This window comes from Halichoerus grypus, chromosome 11 (genome assembly GCF_964656455.1).
Source record: "Halichoerus grypus chromosome 11, mHalGry1.hap1.1, whole genome shotgun sequence".
Classification (NCBI taxonomy): Eukaryota; Metazoa; Chordata; class Mammalia; order Carnivora; family Phocidae; genus Halichoerus; species Halichoerus grypus.
Genome location: NC_135722.1, coordinates 80,097,271 through 80,118,451, shown reverse-complemented (window position 1 = coordinate 80,118,451; position 21,181 = coordinate 80,097,271). Strand labels below are relative to the sequence as shown.

The 21,181-nt window shown below is 34.5% G+C and overlaps 1 protein-coding gene and 1 long non-coding RNA gene across 4 annotated transcripts in view; one reads left to right on the top strand and one right to left on the bottom strand.

Annotated features, from left to right (window-relative positions):
* The window catches only part of LOC144379455 (uncharacterized), a 113,347-nt gene extending 112,673 nt beyond the window's left edge, over positions 1-674 (top strand). The window contains exon 3 of the long non-coding RNA XR_013442536.1: positions 232-674. This is a non-coding gene — a long non-coding RNA (uncharacterized LOC144379455). The remainder of the gene's footprint in view (positions 1-231) is intronic.
* CNTN5 (contactin 5) overlaps positions 1-21,181 on the bottom strand; it is a 1,336,681-nt gene that overhangs the window by 138,488 nt on the left and 1,177,012 nt on the right. For all 3 annotated transcript variants that reach the window (XM_078058730.1, XM_078058731.1, XM_078058732.1), the window contains 2 exons: positions 17,336-17,463; positions 14,949-15,124 (listed from right to left, as the gene is read on the bottom strand). In XM_078058730.1, the coding sequence (XP_077914856.1) occupies positions 14,949-15,124; positions 17,336-17,463 (304 nt within the window). The remainder of the gene's footprint in view (positions 1-14,948; positions 15,125-17,335; positions 17,464-21,181) is intronic.

The following is a 21,181-nucleotide window of genomic DNA, read 5'->3' as shown; positions in this document are numbered from 1 at the left end:
GATAACAACCATGTGGTATAACCTGGGCTGGCCTGCTATAGGGTGGGAGACCACTTAGAGTAGAGACATGACATCCTAGCTGTCTTCCCCCAGACAACTCCTAGTTGACCTGATAGCTGACTGCAGATGCATACATAAGCCATGTGAGACAAGCAGAAAAAACAACCAAGCCCAGCACAAATTACTGATCCATAGAATTGGGTCATAATTTTTGTGAAATTCCTTTTGCAGCAAAAGCCAACAAAACAGAAATTGGAATTGTAATTGAATGAGACTTTTGTGGATCCTGGAAAGCAAGCTGAAGAAATGTAAAAAAATCATGGCCAGAGAACGACGGATGGTGGTGGATTGCAAAAATGCCTGCAATATTTTGCAGTTCTTCCCAGCAGGAGTTTGCTTCCTTACACTTTGAATCCAGTATGGCCTTATAATAGAATGTGACAGAACTGATATTAAACAAGTCCTGAGCCTAGGCCTAAGGGATCATGATGCTTCTGCTCTTGGACCTTGGAACTGTGAACAAGCCTGGGCTAGCCTATTGGATGACAAGAAACATGTAGCCCATTTGCCCCTGTTACCCTAGCCAGTAGCCAGCTGACCCATTAACATTAGTGCCTCAAAGTTGACTAGCAGCTGACTACAGATGCATGAATGATTCTTGCTGAGACCATGAGTTTAGCCCAAAATGCTAATCTATAAAATCACGAGCTAAATAAATGATGGTTTGAAGTCACTAAGCTTTGAGTGATTCATTTTGCAGCAAAAATAACTAATACAAATTATGTTTGTTTAATGTTCACCTCTAAATATTTAGGATAACTACTCCTTAATTACTTTCCTATAGTTATTCACAGGAAACAAAAGGAGATGTGTACAAAAAGTATTCATTGATATTTAACCTGTGAAATATTCTTTAAAGGTATTTATATATCAATATCTAAAATATAAAAATAAACACACCAAACGATTATTCCAGTCAGAATTTTGGTATGAGACAACATGTGGCAACCAGGCACCCCCTCCCCCCAAAAAAAGTTAGCTAAGAAAAAGTGATTTTTAATGTGTTGCCTGAGTACTCTTAAAAACAAATAGAAATATCTTATTGAAATGCTTGCATCTCTAACACTAGCTAAACTTATTTATTTTATTTTATTATGTTATGTTAATCACCATACATTACATCATTAGTTTTTGATGTAGTGTTCCATGCTAACCAGCTAAACTTATTTTAAACACTAAAGACATTGCAGTAGCCTGTTCAGAATCATTACGGATGTGATGGACAGTGAGCAAAGTATGTCACAAGTCTCTTACTTCAGAAAATCCAGTCTTTCAGTATTCCTTACTACTTAAATGATGGACAATGGCAATTAGACTGCAGATTTCAGAAATGCTTGTGTAAAATACTATCACTGTATTTGATAAGTATTTTAAAACAAATTTGTCAGTATGCTTTATTTATTTGTGGGGCCATCAACAGTTAAAAAGGATAAGATATTTTATAGTTTCAGTTAGGCTTATTAATATGAAATCCTTGAACTGCTTAGTACAATGTTATATCTTCACATGTTAATGTATTCTAAATTATTTTAGGTAATTCTGCTTCAAGATAGTTAATTCTTTTGGTTTTGCAGATGTGTAAGGTGTATGATGATAAAAAGTTTGATTTTAGGGTAATTTAGAAATTATCAGTTAGATTATTACCTTACCTTATACGAGTTGATTGAATATCCTTTAATAATGTACTTAGTAATAAATTCAATTGAACATTAAGTCTTTCTGCCAATGACATACTTGGTTAATAATTCAAATTTCCCTTCCACAGTTTACTTTTCTCAACAGTACAATGTCTCAATACTATAACACTTATCACATTAAACAGTTATTTAAAAATCTATCTTGTTTAGGAGTTCTAAAAGAGAGATCACACTTTACTGAACCATGTTTCCTGCCCTAATGTAGTGCTATACACATCGCAGTAACCATTAAATTTTTGTAAAGTGAAAAAACGTACTAAAATTTTTCCTGGTATTGGTGTATTCCTTTTTTTTTTTAGTATGGTAGTTTAACAGATGAGCAGGGAAATGAGAAACTCACTATATATGAGTATAAAATTATAGTTGTTTATATAATAACTAATATAACAAATATTTAGCAAATAATCTGCGAGGCATGATACCAGGTGCTCAAAAATGGTTAGCAAGATAGATATGATTCCTGTCCTCAAAAATACACAGATCTGTACCTCTGAAACAAATAATACATTATATGTTAAAAAAAAAAAGAAGAAGATAGCAGGAGGGGAAGAATGAAGGGGGGGAAATGGGAGGGGGGAGATGAACCATGAGAGACAATGGACTCTGAAAAACAAACTGAGGGTTCTAGAGGGGAGGGGGTGGGGGGATGGGTTAGCTTGTTGATGGGTATTAAAGAGGGCACGTTCTGCATGGAGCACTGGGTGTTATGCGCAAACAATGGATCATGGAACACTACATCAAAAATTAATGATGTAATGTATGGTGATTAACACAACATAATAATAATAAAAAAAGAACAAGACAAAAATATATATATAATTTAGTAAAGGAATAAATGTGCACGGAAGCAGAAATTCTGGTTTTAGCCTGTTTTCCTTAACTGTTTTGTATTTTTGTAATAGCCTCTACAATAACAAGAAGCCTCCTTAAAAAATCATATACTGCTTCTCAGGAATGACCCTGAATATTGAATCTTAACATTGCAATAGTTAATTTATTTTTTATATACTCTATAGAAAGCTTCAAGCAACATGTAAATTTATGTAAAACATATACACTTATGCTAAGAAACATACAATTTACCCCTGGATTTAATTTGGAAAAATCTGGCACCTTTACTTTTTTACTAGGAACATGTAACTTGCTTTAATTGGAACCAAGAATGATCATGACCATTTACTTAACTTTCAAAGATGGTATGAGCAGCTTCTTTTAAAATAAAATTTCTATAGTAATATATTATATGAGGTTTGCTTTAACTGTAAGAGCACCATCTGTTATTAGTATTTGGTATACAAAACCTCAGTATCTTTCATATTTTCTCATGCTCAGTCCCCACTTGCGATGTCTTCTCCCCCTCAGCTTCTTCTCTCTGCTTTTCCTGCAATACTTCCTATTATCTTGTAGGACTAGGCTAAGCTCGCTGCTCAGTGGGGAGTCTGATTCTCCTTCTCCCTCTGCCCCTCTCCCCGCTCATGCTCTCTCTTTCTCTCTCTGAAATAAATAAATAAAATCTTAAAAAAAAAAAAAAAAGACTAGGTTCAGGTATTATTTAGTTTGGAAAGTCTTGTTTCCACAGGTTGGATGATGTGTAACTTGGACTGAATTCCTTAAACACACTTCTTCCATTGTTCTTGCCACATATCAGTTTATATGCCTGCTTCTCTGTTAAGACTATGCTCCTCAAAAGCAGTGCTCTATCTCAATTATATTCATATACCTCCCATAGTATGTTTGTTATTGATTACTACAGAACCCTTAGTTCCCGGACAGGCACCTGGTGTATAGGTGCTTGATAAATCTATGTGGAACTAAGATAAATTCAGAATTCATCTACTGTACACTGATAAAATACTCTATAAAGCCATTAATTCTTTGTTAAAGATAAAGGTGTTATGATTTCCAAAGTCTCTAAGTTGATCTTTTCCATTTCTTTTATGTGAGGGATATCAGATGAAGAAAGGAAGTGAATAATAATAGCCCAATAGTTATCTCCAAAATTTCCTCTTCTTCCTTTTACAAGACAGGAAACATCCTTGAGAGGCTACCTACTGAGTTATTAATTCTAGACTCATAAAGTTCACTTTTGTATTGTAATATGATAAAAATAGTGCATGAAAGAAACTACAGGATTTTGAAAAGCTAAAAGCTAAACACATCATAATACTTAGGCATGCTTTAGAATTTAATACAAAACAGATGCAGAAAGGGAAATTGCAAAATAAAGGTAGAATTTCAAAGATGTCTTGAAAATAATGGCCTCTCAAAAACCAACTCTTTGAAAATCACTTTGAGAAATAATATAGGAGTCAGTCTAAAACACAATACTTACATATCAATAGTGTTTCAAAATGTAAACTGAACCATGTTTGCTTATAAAAATTCTAAACCTTATGTGGTATTAGAGAATAAGGACAGTCTTTTATTTACTAAGGCTTTCAAAAACTAAAAAGAACAATCTTCTTTTCTATATTTTTCCTACAAGCTAAAAATTCTAATACCAAGGGCCTTATTATACTATGCATTTTATCCCTCTGCAGGTTGAATTATATCCCCTGGATTCACTGATACACGTAGCGTACTTTTTACAAATAACAGAAAACTTATAAAACATATCAGTATTGCTTCAACATGATAACTAGAATCCACTGTGTATTTCTTTTTTATTACCCACTCTTGTGGTTATTATTTCCAAAAACAAAACAAAACAAAAAAAAAACAATTACTTTTAACACAGTATCAAAAATATTTAAATTTTCATGTGAAGCAAAATGAGTAAACTATTGATGACTGGCGTTCTTATAACTTTAATAGAAGTTAGAAACTTTCCTTGGTTAACAATAATAAAAAAGATTTAGATTTAGATAGTATTGTTGACACTTGTTTCTAAGTGACCTACTCTCACTGGCTGGTTTTTAGTTCATCTACTCCTACCTTTGTTGATTCCTTTAGCAACTCTACAAATATTTATTTATTCTCTAAGATAATTTCTTCAGAAGAATGGTTGTGACCTTTGTAACTTTACATTCTTTGCCTCATCTTCAGCAGTAAAAGCAATGTAACATAATGCATCTCATATCCATTTTGAGAGAACGTTCAAAAACTAAAAGGAGAAGTTGATAAAATCGGGTTCATACACTATTAAATGATACAATTACAACAGCCAGAAGAGTGAGCTTTAATTAATGGGAAAACACACCCACAGAACATTTGAAGAGGCAAGTATGGGAGGATATTTTAAGATGTTTCTCAATTCATTCTCAGTAACTTTTGTGAGAGGATTTTTTTTAACAATTTGGTGATTTGATCTTACAGAACATATGATTTTAATGTTTTAATAGTGATCAAATAGTAAGGTAAAAATAGGCTAAGCTGCCCAGCTAAAGAGGTAAAACTACAGAGAAGAAACAATCTCTTTATGTCCTCAATTTTCAAAATGACAGTGAAGAGTTACAGAGAGTTTTCATTCTTCATATCTTTGTTTTGAAACATCAAACCATATTTGGAACAGCATTCATGGCAATGAAGTTTTAAGCTCAAAGAAGCTTAAATGGTAATGGCGGCCATGTCATAAATGTGCCTGTGTTGCCCAGAACCTCAGCAGTGAGGCCCCTCATCGCTCTTCTTTCCTGGGGCTCAGTGCTTTACTTGTATATTACTTGCCTGACTCACAATGTTGTTGTATGAATTGAATGAAATAATACATACAAAAGAGGAAGGGTAAAAATTCTCTTCATGATGTAAAAGTTAATTTATATATTTTAGCCTAGGTCTTAATTGGATAATGAAACTGCTTCAATTTTATTCTGAAATGATTAAGTAAACATTAAAGAGTCTGGTTTGCAGGCTTGCCTTTAAAAATATACATAACAGGGCGCCTGGGTGGCTCAGTTGGTTAAGCGACTGCCTTCGGCTCAGGTCATGATCCTGGAGTCCCTGGATCGAGTCCCGCATCGGGCTCCCTGCTCGGCAGGGAGCCTGCTTCTCCCTCTGACCCTCCCCCCTCTCATGTGCTCTCTCTCTCTCATTCTCTCTGTCTCAAATAAATAAATAAAATCTTAAAAAAAAAAAAATATATATATACATAACAGAAACACGGGGCGCCTGGGTGGCTCAGTCGTTAAGCGTCTGCCTTCAGCTCAGGTCATGATCCCAGGGTCCTGGGATCGAGTCCCACATCGGGCTCCCTGCTCAGTGGGAAGCCTGCTTCTCCCTCTCCCACTCCCCCTGCTTGTGTTCCTGCTCTCGCTGTCTCTCTCTGTCAAATAAATAAATAAGATCTTTAAAAAAAATAAATAAAAAAAAAATAAAAATATACATAACAGAAACATATTTTTGGCAAAGTGACAGGAGATGGCTCATGATAGTAAAGTTTACAAATATTAGGAAAAAAAACTTGCATCGTATAAATGTAACCACATAATCATAGTATAAACCTTATAGGAGTGAGTGATTTTAAGATTAATATATGCAAATCTTCCCAGCAATGAGAATAATTGACCCACAAATTTTAAATATAATGAAGGATATTTACTATAATTTAACACTAACCTTACTGAGAAAGTAGGAAATTTAAAGTATTATTTCCCTTTTCTTCTTTTGTGAAAAACAAAACCACAAATAAAAACAAAACCAAGTCTTACATCATAGGGTATTTGTGAGAAGTAAGTGAAATAACATTTGAAAAATTTAGCATGTTGCCAGTTATCTTGTAGGCATCCAGTGGATGAGAGCTATTATAATTATTTTTATTATTACCCATCTCTGTTTCCAGTGCTTTCTTAGGGGTGGCATTGGCCATTGTGGCTGTCTCAGGTCAGGGTTTCAGAGAAACAGTCTCTGAGATGGAGACTCCATTAAGGAAGACTTTGGGATCAACATTTGTGGAAAAAATGAAGAAACTAGAATTGAGCAGAGGGGGTGTTTAACTATAATGCATTCATAGCAAAGGTTTCAGCTTATCCTTTATAATCATCCCTAAGCGTTCATCATCCCGACACTTGGGCATGGACTGGAGAGTTGGGTCATAACTTGGGTCAGATATCTCTTTTTGGCTGAGGGCAATTCCCAGAGAGGGACTCTGGTGAGAGTTAGCAACCACCAATAGTTTGAATGGCTTAGGAAAGGAGTACCTCAATTTTGAAAGGAGAATTTGGGCAATACACCATGGTATCTGCCCCAATGGCCCAAGGTATCTTCAGTTAAAATGGACACAATTAGTTGTCCTTCCTAATACAATTCATTTGAGCAGGCCCACAAATCAATATGAATATGAAAGAGAGAGAAATACAAGAAAACAAGAGGAAGACAGAGGTATTTTAAAAAATTGTTGAGATTTGAATAGCATCCTCTTAAAAAATAAATAAAAGCAAACACTGTGTGCAAAACTGGAGTATTGAGAAAAGGAGTATTAGGCTTTGATGATCATTTAGGTACTCATTTCATACACCTGGAAAACTACAGTTTTATGATTTAAAGAGACTTTTGTTTACATATTTATTTTAAGCTGTTTAGTACATAGATAATTTATAAAGATATTTGCTGTCTTATAAAAATAAGACTTTATTAGATTGGGACAGGGAAGTAGTTCCAGAGTCAAGATCCACTGATTACTCATCAATGTACAGTTGCAGGACAATTGATAGAAATTTAGAGTAATAATGAATAGATACAATGGAAATTCTGAAATGAAACTCCAAATACTTGGAGTGTTATTTTGTGTGAAAATTTATATCAGAAGTTTGTAAAAACTAGTAAGTCTAAGTAATTCATTATTGAAAATGGTTTAGAATTAGGTGAAAATTTATTTTAATAAACATCACTGAATCAATGACATAGTTCAAAAACCTATTGGGATCTACCAATGATTGCATTTCCAAAGAAACAGGCACTTTATTCCAGATTAAATTCTTCCTTTGGTTGGATTAAAAAAAAAAAACAACCCAAGGAGAATATAGTATTATAGAAATACAGTCTGAGTTAATACATGCATGGGATGGAAAAATAAGTTTGGACAAAAACAAAACTTCCAAAAGGAAAAAATTATGGAGTCCTAGACAGGACTCTTTGTTTGTTTGTTTATCTGTTTATTTCCTCAGGTAAGCACTTCTTTATGAGCTAATAGCATGTTTAATTTATGGAGTTACAATCCAGGAAAGGGAATTCTATTAAGAGGTAAGGAGTGTTTTCTATTTCTCATTCCTCCCTTTCCCAATCCAATAACTTGAAACATCCCAACTGGCTCTGATGAGAATCTCTAGAAAGTGTGGTATTTTATCCCCTCAGAGATCACAGAACATAGGCTTTTGATCAGATTTTTCCTGGCATGGCCTACACTAAAATTGCCTTTCTCTATCAAGAAGCTTTATTTTTCTTTTCACTCTCTCTCAGAAAAACAATAATAAAAAAGTAAACTTGTAGTTGTTCACTAAAAAACACTGAAGAGAAACTAGTAACTTTTCATATCACCCATATGCTATGTAAATGTATCATAAAGATAAAACAGCTGTCAAAAATGGACCTTTAAATGAACAAAAAAGCTCTGTATTTTCACCGCAATACCACACCCAGAAAGTTTGTTTTTGTGGACTATATTTAAATGAACAAAGTGAGGCCTGTGATTTGGATGGCTACAGCTGTCTTTTTATGTGTAATAATGGAAGCATTACCTGATTTTGCTACATTTGACCAATTATGAGGAAGCTCACTTCAAATTTTGCTTCGTGGGACAACCTACCAATCAGAGTAAATGGAGGTGGATCATCAACATGGTGTCACCACTCAGCTGCGATCCTGGTGGTATTATGACCCACAGATTACTCAGATGACATTCCCAGGGACTAGGGAAGGGTCTTCCAATAATCAACTGTCTTAGAGGTCACCTTTCATTCCATTCCAAATTTTGCTCAAGTGAACATCCAATTTTGTGTCAAAAATGAAAAAGCAAAGAAACTATTCTGTTATAATAGCAGGATTTAACAGCATTTTATGCCATACTTAACTATATCAAAAATTTCTGAAATAATGCAATAGTTGGCTAAGTTTAGAAAATGCTTTACATCAAATTATTTTTTCATTCGGCAAATGTTGACCAAGCGGTTATTCTGTGGACATCCATAGTGCAAAGTAATGAAAAATAAAACAGCATATTAGCTTCTGCTTTTAGGGATCCCACAGTTTAGCTTGTTTCATGAATATATAAAGCGTTATAGAATAATGGATTTTAATGGCATACTTTGTTCGTGTTCATAGGACTACATGAAACATATACACATACTAAAAACAATGGGCATTCTTTTTTGCTATGGGAACTACTACTACTTTGAGAAGATAGTGAGCGGGTGCAGGAGTTTTTCTCTAACACAGACAAGTAGGGAGAATGGATGTGGCACATTTTCCTAGAATGGTCTGAAAATTCTAAGGCCTTTGAGGATAATCTCTCTCCTTCTTAGAGACCAAGATTTGATTGGTGATTATTCTGTCCTATTAAAATGACAAAGTGACTTCTTTTGTTAAGTTAGATGAAAGATTAGGAAAGAGGTTATAAAGCAAATATGTGCCAGTCAAAAGTTTACAGCCGAGAACAGAAAGCTGGTGGATTACCAGGATGCTGGGATTCACAGCAACACAAAGATCCAGGAGGCAAGTAATCAAGTGATGAGGAAGGACAAGCCCTTTGTCAGGCAGGGAGAAGGCAGGGCTCAGAGTCCAGGAGGACATACTACTTTAAAGTACAAATATTACTAGTGGGTAGAATGAGTGAAAGAAAATGTGTGCCTTTGATAGAGTTACTGATCCTCTGTCCTTTCATACATTATCTGATTAGTTACAAAGGCCTCCACAATTTATACCTGCTAATATGAGGAAGAAGAGGATGCAGCCCGTGCTTGAGAGGTCCTCAGAACTTTGTGCCTTAGCAAACCTTGGCAATGCATCTGATGATTTCATTCATTTTTACAACATTAACATTGATCCATCAGGAAAGAGAATGGAACCCATTGAGCACTTACTGTCTTCCATTCTGAGATTTTACAATGCTTAGGAAATAGATGTTAATTACTAAGAAGATAAGCTAGGAACAGAAGTAACCATAATAGGAAGATTGGCATAGGCTAGAACTATTCAGCTAGTGTAAAATCCTTACGACATTGAAGAATTTGTATTCTAGTCCCTTTTTATGTATCTAATATTCCACAAAAACCATGGATATGAACCAGGTATGTTCCTTAATGATTCCTATGCTTGGTATACAGATTATCATAGTTCCTTCTATTCCCCAATGCTCTGACATCAGATCTGGTTGGTAATGGAGTGGACTATTTCGTAGGAGTGAGTTCCTCATCACTAAAAATGTTCCATCAGACACCAATATACTGATGGAGTATCAACCTAGGGCAAACTCTATAATCTCCAATATCCCTCACAGCCCTGAGATACAATATCTTTTCCCATCTTAGGTTGCCTTTCTCTTTTTTCTTTTCCTATCCTTATGAGATATAAGTCAGGTAGCACCTTCTCCTCAAATAATATTACTTCATATAATTGTTATGAGGAATTGATAAGCTATTGTGTGTGTGTGCATGTATAATATATATGTATTATATATATATATATATATTTTTTTTTTAGCTGAGTACTTGGCATATAGTAAGTGCTCAATTAATTCTTTTACTTGTTTCCCTCCAGTGATAAAAATTCACATTAATCTGTTTCTTTTCTGGCTTCCAAGAATATTTGGCTGTAATGAAAAAAATAGTAATTGCTTCTTTATAGTCATATTTTTCTTGAATTACTTAATATTCTATGTTATCTTTATATTTCTTAAAGACTAGAACCAAATCATCCTTTTATTTTTATTTCCCACAGTTTATAGACAAGGGATGAACACATATGATCAATGAATATGGAAAAGGTAAGCTTTATAAAGAAGAACCAATAAATAATGCAGTTCCAAAAATCACACTGTATTTAATCTTGTCACCCTAATTTAGTATTCATGTGGCCTGGAAAAGTCTTATGTTTTAGTTTTCTCATTAAAAAAAATGGGGTCGAATATCCCTACTATGCCTTCCGGTTATATTGTTACAACCAGAGAATTGGGTAAATATGAAGGACCATTCAAATAATGCACTTTTATTTGGTTGTCCATTTAGTTACAACTTAGCATGTTGAGAGAATTCACAATGGAAAGGGCAATTCTTCTTTAGCAGACCATCCTGATTACAAATGTTTGAGTTTTTCTCTTCCAAAAAACAGAGAAAATTGCAGGTTGCCATATATTCAGTGCAACTGTTCTTTACACATTATAAAGATTAGAAAAAAGCTTACATCTCTAATGAACAATTAGGAATTTCAAGTCTATTAAAAACAGTTGGTCACTACAGTTCTCCATTAAGACTGCAACTGCAGCTTTGGGGCTACCTGGCCATGCTCAGGTGCTGTCCAGATATCCTGAGAGTATTAAGAGGTTCCTGTAGACCTCTGACCAACATAAGCCATTATGTCAAAACACAATTGCAAATGCCTTATTTGATAATAGGATGGTTATTTAAGGCCAACGCTTGTAATGGTCAACTCCTCATTGCTTAACCAGAATGAATATAAAATCCACAAGCTGTATAATTCCTGCTCCCCAGAGCTGTCTGAATTGTCTTCTTAAAAAAACAAATCTGAATCACATGAGTCCCTGCTACTTTCCAAATACAACTCCAATTCCATGGCTTGAAAATCAGTGCCTTTTATGATAAGGTCTCTGCTGCTTTTTAAAAAAAATATTAAAAAAATATTGACTTACTGTGTAGTATGTGCCCTCACGGTGCCGTCAGGGCCAGTGGTTCCTCACTGCTCCTGAAACATGCTCTAAACTTTTCTGCCTGTCTGTCTTTGCTTTACCTACTCTCTCTGTCTGAGATACATTTATTCTCCTCGCCATCTGGCAGAATCCCACCTATTCAGGTCAGGTTCAAATTCCAACTCTTCCTGCCAGCCATATGCACAAGGTTCTCTGTGTCTTTTACTTTGATCCTCCACAGCACTTAGCTTGTAAAGCTGAACTGAAATTAAAATCTTAAGAATAGCCTCACTAATTTGCCACATTTAGTTAATTCCTATCATTGCCAAAAAAGTGACGGATGAATTGGATTAAATGTTTATATATGTACTAATGGATTGCTTGGACCCTTTTAACAGTGGCTTTAGTAATTTGGATTCACTTCAAATCAGTCAAATTCTTGGATTTGTAGAACATGGAGTAAGTAAAAGGGGCAAGGGAAATAGAAACATTTTCATTATAGATGTTTTAATTTAAAATTCAAAGCAATAGCTATTATTTTTTTTAACTGGGTGTGTTATATGTTTACTCACTCTCTTGTAATGCAGTCTGAAAGCTATTTTATTTAAAACAAAAGTGTATGTAGCATTGTATATAGGTGTTATGATAGCTACACATAAAAATTTGTCTAGAGCTCTAGCTAAAAAACAATAACTGTTAACACCAGTACAATGAGTTGAAAGTAAAGAACTTCATTAACCTGCATTTTGTCATCTACAAAATGCTAAATATCAACACCATTGGTACTTCCCCCCCCGCAGAAATTTGGTTGTTTCAGTTGACACTATGAAGTGTTAATGTTAAAAAGTATACCTACCCCCCTCTCTTTTCTGATTTACCCCTCTTCAATCACCCATTGGGGGGTGAGGTCCCAGAGCAGTCAGTCCAGTCAAAGGCACATCTGTTCCTGCTTGAGTCCCTGAATCTGTTTGGCTTTTTTTACTCTGCTGGGCTAGCCAGGATCCCTCAGGTCCCTTCAATGGCTCTCCTTTGAAACTCAGAGGAGGCCATGGAACACCTTCCCTTCCGAGCTCTGTCCTGTCCCTCTTATTTCCAGAGTCTTCAGCTGGCCTCTCAAACAGAAGGTAGCCCACAAGTCCAGAGGCCTTCCCAAATCTCCCTTTTTTATAACACTTTTATTTCTCCTTCTAAAACATATGATTTGGGGGATAGAATGTTTTTTTCTTCTTTCTGTCTGCATTCTCAACGTCATAAAATGGAATTTTTTCCAGTGTATATCCTTGAAGCCAGACAAGGCCCAATCAGTGTTTGAGGTAATTGAGAGAAAAGGGATGATAATTTCTTTTACACCTTGCAGTTTTGAAGCTTCCAAATATTTTTAAGTACATACGTATTTCTATTAATTATTCTACATACACTAAAAGGGATGAATGCTCAATTACCTTAAAGCTAAATATTTTTTCACTTCTCAGTATGTAATTTGCTTTACTTTTTTCTTCTATTCGATAGTTTCTTATCACTTCTATAATACAGAGCCTAATTTTAACATGGCTTGTAACCATACAAGTTTGCATGGAGTAAGGAGTCAATTTTATACTACTTCAGGGCAAGAATAGCATATATATAAAGAGGGAAACAGCAGGTATTATTAACTCCCAACCTTATGAAAAAGATAAAATATTTATTGCTACAAAGGAATGATATCAAACCAGAGCGGTAATGTTTAAGAGACAGAAACAAGAATTCAGATAATTTTACCAGGATGATTAATTTCTTTGTTGGTATTTTAAAATAAAGAAGGGAACTGTTTACATGAAAAAAAAAACAATATTCATTTTAGACATATTTTTAATTTATACAGCCGATCACCCAAAATGAATGCTTACGGATAATCCTAAAAAGATATATTTTTGATGGTATATTTTTTTGTTTTCAAATGTGATATTTTTGTATCACATTTTTCTGGTTCTGTTTTATTTGTTCACAATCTTGAAGGAATTGTTAACCCCATGTAAAGGAAAAAGGAAAGTCACAAATTAGAGGAAAATGAGTTTAATTTAACATGATCTAATTATTTTACATATAACATAACCATTAATAATTAAAATTAATTTATTTGGTTAGATCTAAATAATGCAGTTGGTAATTGTTTCTTATATATCGTCTCTCACATTATTTTCAAAGTAAATCAGGATGAAAAGATAAATGTAGAAGAAAATGTTTAATTTTAGTTAAACTGGCAAATGCAACAAAGATAGCTCATTTTCATTCTTCTACTAATATAAATTTATCAAATTCTAGAGTGAGAAGGGACCTTAGAAATTTTCTGGTACAACTCATTCACTTCACTTCTCTATGAGTTTTAATGCCCAGGAAAGCGAGGTGACTGGCTTTTTGTGACAAAGCTGATTAGGGATTGAGCTGGGACTTGACCCAGAAAATTCCTGACTTTGGGTGTAGGACTTTTTCACTGTATTATATTACCTGTAAAATGAAATGCAATCTAAACTGAGCTTTATATATATTTGGTCTTACTACAGCTGTGGTTTTCTAGTGCTTCCCAAAGCGTCTAGAGAAGAATAAATGGATATTAATAAGTATAGAGAAGCATTTTAAATTGGATTTGCAGGCATAAATTACATTTGGATTTATCTCTTTAGCCAATATAAAAGGATATTTCAGCTAAAATATCTCTCGATTACCCTAGTTCCATCCTCCTTCTCTCTCTCCCTTTGTCACTATGTCACTCTTTTATGTTACACAAGAGTGTGCGGGAAGGAGGTCTTTTTTCACTTCTTTATTGAGAACACTGTGGTGTTCTATACTATAGGATTTGGTTCAAAAGATTCCCACTTCATTTAACTGATTGCCACATAGATATTACAAAAAAAGGACTTGATAGACAAGAAACGAATATACCTGTGAATGTTTATCTAAGGCTGGTGTGGATTTTTGACTATTGGTTGCATGTTTAAGCTTTATCTACACTCATGTTTAATTCCTGTGAGGAATTAAAGAATCTCCAAAATTACTATTTCTTGAGGAGTAGGACAGGAAGGATTATTTCATTTATTTATTGAATCATAATTACTGGTAAGACTGCTTTAAATAACACTAGTATGTAGCAATATAACTTCTAAGAAGTAATGGGCAAATATTGATGATATTAATCAAGTAAATAAAAGTGGAAAGAAACCAGATTTGCAAAATGAAGTATTTCCAATTTCTTACTGGGTTTTAAAAAAATACTTTCAATTTGACGTAACATATAATAATGAAAGTAATTGAATCAAATTGATTTTTTTCCTATTTTTCCTTAGCATTTCATAGATAAAGTTTTACATTTGAGTGTAAGTTTTAAAAATTATTAGTACTCAACAAATAAAAGTGTATTAACTTACGGCCCTGATGCTTTCAAAATGTCCACCTTCTTTCTCGAAATCAATAGGCTGTCCTTTTAGTGTCCAGTAGAAAGTGACATCCAAACTAGCATCATGAATTGCTTTGCAATTAAGGACAATGCTTTCTCCCACTGTTAATTCTGTTCTTTTAGGAGTAAGTTCTATTCTTGTAGGTTCTATAGAAATAAAAATACATTAATTAACATAATCAACACATATTTCCCTGTATTTTCTATTTTAAGTAATAGAAAAACTTAGAGAATCTATTCAATGCGGTTGCTCTAGATACATCTTTAAGTAAACTATTATTAATTGAAATATTACCTTTTTTGTATGCTAGGGCATTTTACTATACTTGTGTAGGGGACTGATGATTTGAAAGTTACTATTCCTATTAAGAAGTAAACTTGGACAAAAAAGACAAGAAAATACGTAATGATAAGAAGCATTTGGCATTCCTGAAGAGGGAAAATTAGAAAAAAGAAGCTGTAGCCTCCCTATCTACCTTCAAAGATCATTAAGTATAAGTAAAAAGATTTTTACAATAAAAAATATTAACATATCTAAGGAAGAATAGTGCAGGTGAGTTCACTTCTTTAAAGGTTATAGGAAGCACCTCTCCTCAAATTACTATTTTCACAGAGATAAAAATATAATATTGTTACTATACCAACTTATACTTGCTTTATAGTCTACAAAACCCTTTTATGAATAGAAAAAGCACCGCTAGCTGATTATAAAATAATCACTCTTGATAAATTGTGGATCACTTAGTTGAGATACAGAACAAAAGGCAAATTTTTGAAGGGAAAAATTTTTTGAGGAAAAAATGTGTGTGTTTAATTACTTAATGATTCAATTAAATTTTTAAAAAAATAGATACACTGTTATTGTGTTTAGAACCAATAAAGGCTAATACTGCTGTTACTTAAGCTAGTGATCCAATAATTGAAATTTGATTTTTTTTAATAAAGTAGGGAGGTGATGGAGATAGATTTTGATTTGGTCTTTTTTCCTAATTAGATTCCTGATTGTAGATATCTCAAGAAAACTGGCACAAATGATTAAAAATTAGGTTAATTTTCCTATTCTATCTCTGTTTTTGGCAATAGCATAGGCTGAAAAAAGAACCATTCTTAACCATTGATAAGATCCTTTAATATGCAACATCTTTCTAAGCAGTCAGAGAGGAAAGTGCAATACCAGAAAAGGAATGTAAATACTAACATTCTAGAAGTCAGATATTCCCTGTGGCTTTCTAAACTCTGTCTTCATCAGATAATCACAGCATATTGTAGTTTAACTTTGTAAGAAACGGAATGTTCTGAGTAACTAAATATCCCATTTAACTTGTGATTAACAGAAAAATGTTTTGTTATTATTTAAAAAATGTCTGTGAATCCAGCATTGCTTCATTGTAACAAAGATTGTTTAGCACAATAAGGCACAGACTAGAAGATAGAGTTGGATTCCCATAATGTATACTATAAAAGAAGTTATCATTTAAATTATCTTCCTTCCTTCTGTTAATGTTTGTTTCTTTTCTAAAAATATTCTAAAATATCAGAGAGCTGGCTATTTTAAAGACATTTTATTTCCTAAGAAAAAGAAAAGTTAACATTTCTATGTTTTTATAGCCAGGTATGATTCACTATATAATACATGCCCACGTGGAAAAAGTTGATTGAAGATAGAGTTCAGTTGTGAAAAATATTTCTTTGCCAATTGATGGGATTTTCTGTCTAACATATGAGATTTTCTTGGTATGAAAAAATGATATGTAGTCTCAAAAAATGTTCTAGGCCAAAATCTAGTTCATGTTAGAACTAGAAGACTAACAGAAACATTTAAGTGGCAATACTTATAACACTAAAAAATGAGAGTGTTTAAAAAATTCCATTGATGCAAACACCAAAGAGCAGGTCAGGTAACCATATATCTGATACACACTCTGACACCACATATTCATGTCCTCCTTCTGCTACTCCTTTCTGCCCCAGATCCCCAGTTGCAGTGATAACAAAGGAATATTACTGACTGATGTTAAATTTAACCTTGATAGAGGAGATATAGTTTTATACTGTTGGAATACTTTTAAATTTTGAGACATCCAGTAAAACTTCAGAAAGCTTTCTTTATCTCCTCACATATTTTGTTCAAAGCAAAATATTTAAGTTTTTACCAACAAGGTATTCTTTCCTTCATGGTCTTCTAAATAATGGAAAGGGACAATTTGGCTGTGTTAGTTCTATGTTTGCAATGTATCTTATCAATAGGAGCATGCACACACATACGTGTAAACACATTTTACATGCATATTATATTTATTCGCTTTCTGACAAAGCCGTGAAACTATGCTTATAACACGGTTAGCCACATTTTCTTACCTTTTACAGATACTGAGGCTATGATTTCAGCAGAACCAAAGACATTTTCCCCTTGGCAAACGTACTTTCCCTCATCTGATTTAGAAGCATTTAGGATCCGTAGACTTCCGTCTGGAAGAATAGCTATTCTGAAAATTATTAAAAAAGGTTTTTTCCTCTTTTACTATAAATCAGCTAAGTGGTAAAAAATTCTGATGACGTCTGAAACCACCTCCAAGGTAATAATAAATAAGATAAAGGGATCACTGTGAAAATATGCAATGATAGTAGAAATGTTTTACCCTTCAAGAAATTATGCAATAAACGCACTTAATATCTTCTTTTATTTAAAAAGGTTAGGGAGTTACAGGTTATTTTTCTTTTGACACTTTTTGACAGCTAATGTTAAAACTTGTGGGAAAAGGTGACCCTGAATTTGGTTATTAAAACTTATACTATAATAACACCCAGTGATATTTTAATATGAAGCTTGAGTATTTTACTTCAAACCCAGAGTGACCTCAAAAATCAAATATAAATAGAAACAGCATAAAAACATAGAGGAACACAAGTACAGAACATAAAATTAATTGTATACAGCCAAGAGATGATTTATGGTGGTTTCTCTACAGTGCCACTAGCACAGCAAGGGTATGAAAATGAGACCTGATACCTGATACCTGGGCTGCTCACACTGCACTTTTTAAATTTAAAAACATGATACCTGAGTTTGCATTTGGGCTTTTTTGAGACCTTTGTTAAAAGTGGACCTTGAGTCTTATATGAAGGTGAAAAATTAAAGCATTATTAAAAATTTTTAGAAGTTCGGTGAAAATGAGCTTGACATTTGGGATTACCGTATTATCCTGTGTATTCATCATCCCAGAAATATATGGATTTCAAAGTTAATTAGTACTTTTGTCTTTTTCTCCCTTCTATGCTCCTGAAATATAACCCAATTTTTCACCAATGCATCAACCTTCTCAAGTAACCTGAAATGAAATAAAAGTGGCTGTTGTGGTTTTATTTGATATGCCACTAGAGTTTGGACTGACTTTTAGGAAAGAGGAAGTAACAGGTGTTTGGTAAGAACCAGTGGCCCTATTGAACTTCAAATCCTAAAATTGGATTTCCCTAGTTCTGAAAAGAATAATTTATTCAATGGTAATATGATAATATGCTTTTTAAGAAAGAAGAATAGGGTTTAAATATGTTTAGTCAACATCCTTCATGTTATTTTAAAATATGTATTCAATCTTGCCAATCACCCAGAACTGAGTTATTGAAAGCATTGGACCTTGTTACAATTGGATTAGACTCTAGGTTGCTGACTATTGCTTATGAATTTATATTTACATATTGTTGTCAGTAAAGATACCAGTTTAAAAACATCATACTCTTTTCAATATATATCAAAACTTCTTTACAACATAAGAAGGAAGCAAACTTAGAGGCAAGCCAAACTAGGAATAGAGAATTTGCTTTTATACTTTATGTCTAGGAGAAAAACTATCTTCAGACATTTGGAAAACACGGTGTCCTTAAGAAATATATAATGCGGGAGGAGGAGCAAGATGGCAGAGGAGTAGGAGACCTAAATTTCGTATGGTCCCAGGAATTCAGCTAGATAGGGATCAAACCATTCTGAACACCTACGAACTCAACAGGAGATCGAAGAAAAGAATAGCAACAACTCTCTGAACAGAAAAGCAACCACTTTCTGGAAGGTAGGATGTGCGGAGAATTGAATCTGAGGCGATATTAGGGAAGATAGATGGCGGGGGAGGGGGCCTCCATCAGCCGGCTACTGACAAGTGATAGAGAAGAGGAGCACAAAATCGGAACTTTTTAGAAGGCGGCTCTGCTGAGGGACGTTGCTCCAGTGGCTAAGCGGGGGGGGGGGGGGGGGGGTGGAACCCTCGCTGGGACAGTGTGGTGTCAGGACCCTTGGGGTCACAGAAAGACCAGGGGTGCCTGAATGCGGCAGATCTCCCAAATATCGGAGCAGGGAAGACGGCTGCAGAGATGGAGCTGAGGAGTGGGCTCTCAGCTCAGGGTTGCTATAAAACATGATCCACAGCACAGTCAGGCTGTCCACAATAGCCAAACTATGGAAAGAGCCAAGATGTCCATCGACAGATGAATGGTTAAAGAAAAAGTGGTCTATATATACAATGGAATATTATGCAGCCATGAAAAGGAATGAAATCTTGCCATTTGCAACAATGTGGATGGAACTGGAGGGTATTATGCTGAGCGAAATAAGTCAATCAGAGAAAGACATGTATCATATGATCTCACTGATAGGAGGAATTCTTAATTTCAGGAAACATACTGAGGGTTGCTGGAGTGGTAGGGGGTGGGAGGGATGAGTTGGCTGGGTGATAGACATTGGGGAGGGTATGTGCTATGGTGAGCACTGTGAATTGTGTAAGACTGTTGAATCATAGACCTGTACCTCTGAAACAAATAATACATTATGTGTTAAAAAAAAAAAAAAAAAAAGAAGAAGATAGGTGGAAGGGAAAAATGAAGGGGGGGAAATCGGAGGTGGAGATGAACCATGAGAGACTATGGAGTCTGAGAAACAATCTGAGGGTTCTAGAGGGGAGGGGTGGGGGGATGGGTTACCCTGGTGATGTGTATTAAAGAGGGCACTTACTGCATGGAGCACTGGGTGTTATATGCAAACAATGAACCATGGAACACTACATCAAAAACTAGTGATGTAATGTATGGTGATTAACATAACATAATAAATAAATAAAAATAAATAAATAAAATTTGTGACAAATTTTAAAAGGAAAAGTAGAGGGTTGTAAACCTTAAGTATTTTAGGGTATTCAGTAAGTCTTTTCTTGGGGACTAATATTTGATCTGAGAACTGGAGGATGAGAGGAAGTTAACTAGGAGTTAAGTGTGGGAAAAGGAGAGGGAATAGCAATTGCAAAGTTTTTGAGGTGAGAAGGACCACAAACCTTGAAGAACCAAATGACCAATGATGATGGCCCCATATAAAAGGGGCTGGGAATGATCCAAGGTGAAACTGGAGAGGTACATGGGGGCAAGATCATGTAGGTCCAATTATAGTATGGGATACATTTGATCTTTTATTTTAATGGCAATGGGAAGCTGCCATTAAAAAAAAAAAAAACAGCTTTATTTAGGTGTGTAGGCATATAAGGAGCTCACATGTTTAAAGCAGATACTTTGAAAAGTTCTCACAATGGATGCAGACACAAAACAATGACTACAATCAAGATAGTCAACACATACATCACCCCAAAGTATCTCTGTGTTCCTTTGTATTCTCTCTCTTTAACCTCTTCTTTTTTTTTTTAAAGATTTTATTTATTTGAGAGAGAGAAAGATCGAGAGAGAGAGAGAGAGAGAGTGAGCATGAGCGGGGGTGGAGGGGATGAGGGAGAGCGAGAAGCAGTCTCCCCACTAACCAGGGAGCCCAATGTGTGGCTTGATCCCAGGACCCTGGGATCATTACCCAAGCTAAAGGCAGATGCTCAACCGACTGAGCCACCCAGGCACCCCCTCTCTCTAACCTCTTCTTATCATACCCCTATCACCAGACAACTACTGATCTACTTTCTGTCCCTATAGTAAGTTTAAGGTTTTACATTTTATATTAATTTTATATAATTTTTATAAACAAAATCATAACATTATATACTCCTTTTTGTTTAGTTTATTTCACACAGAAGAATTCAGTTAAGATAAAGTTGAGATTCATCTCTGTTGTGATGACCAATAATCCAATCCTTTTTATTGCTGAATAGTATTCCATTATATGTATATATCACTACTTATTTATCCATTCACCTTCTGGTGGATATTTGGGTTATCTTCAGCTTG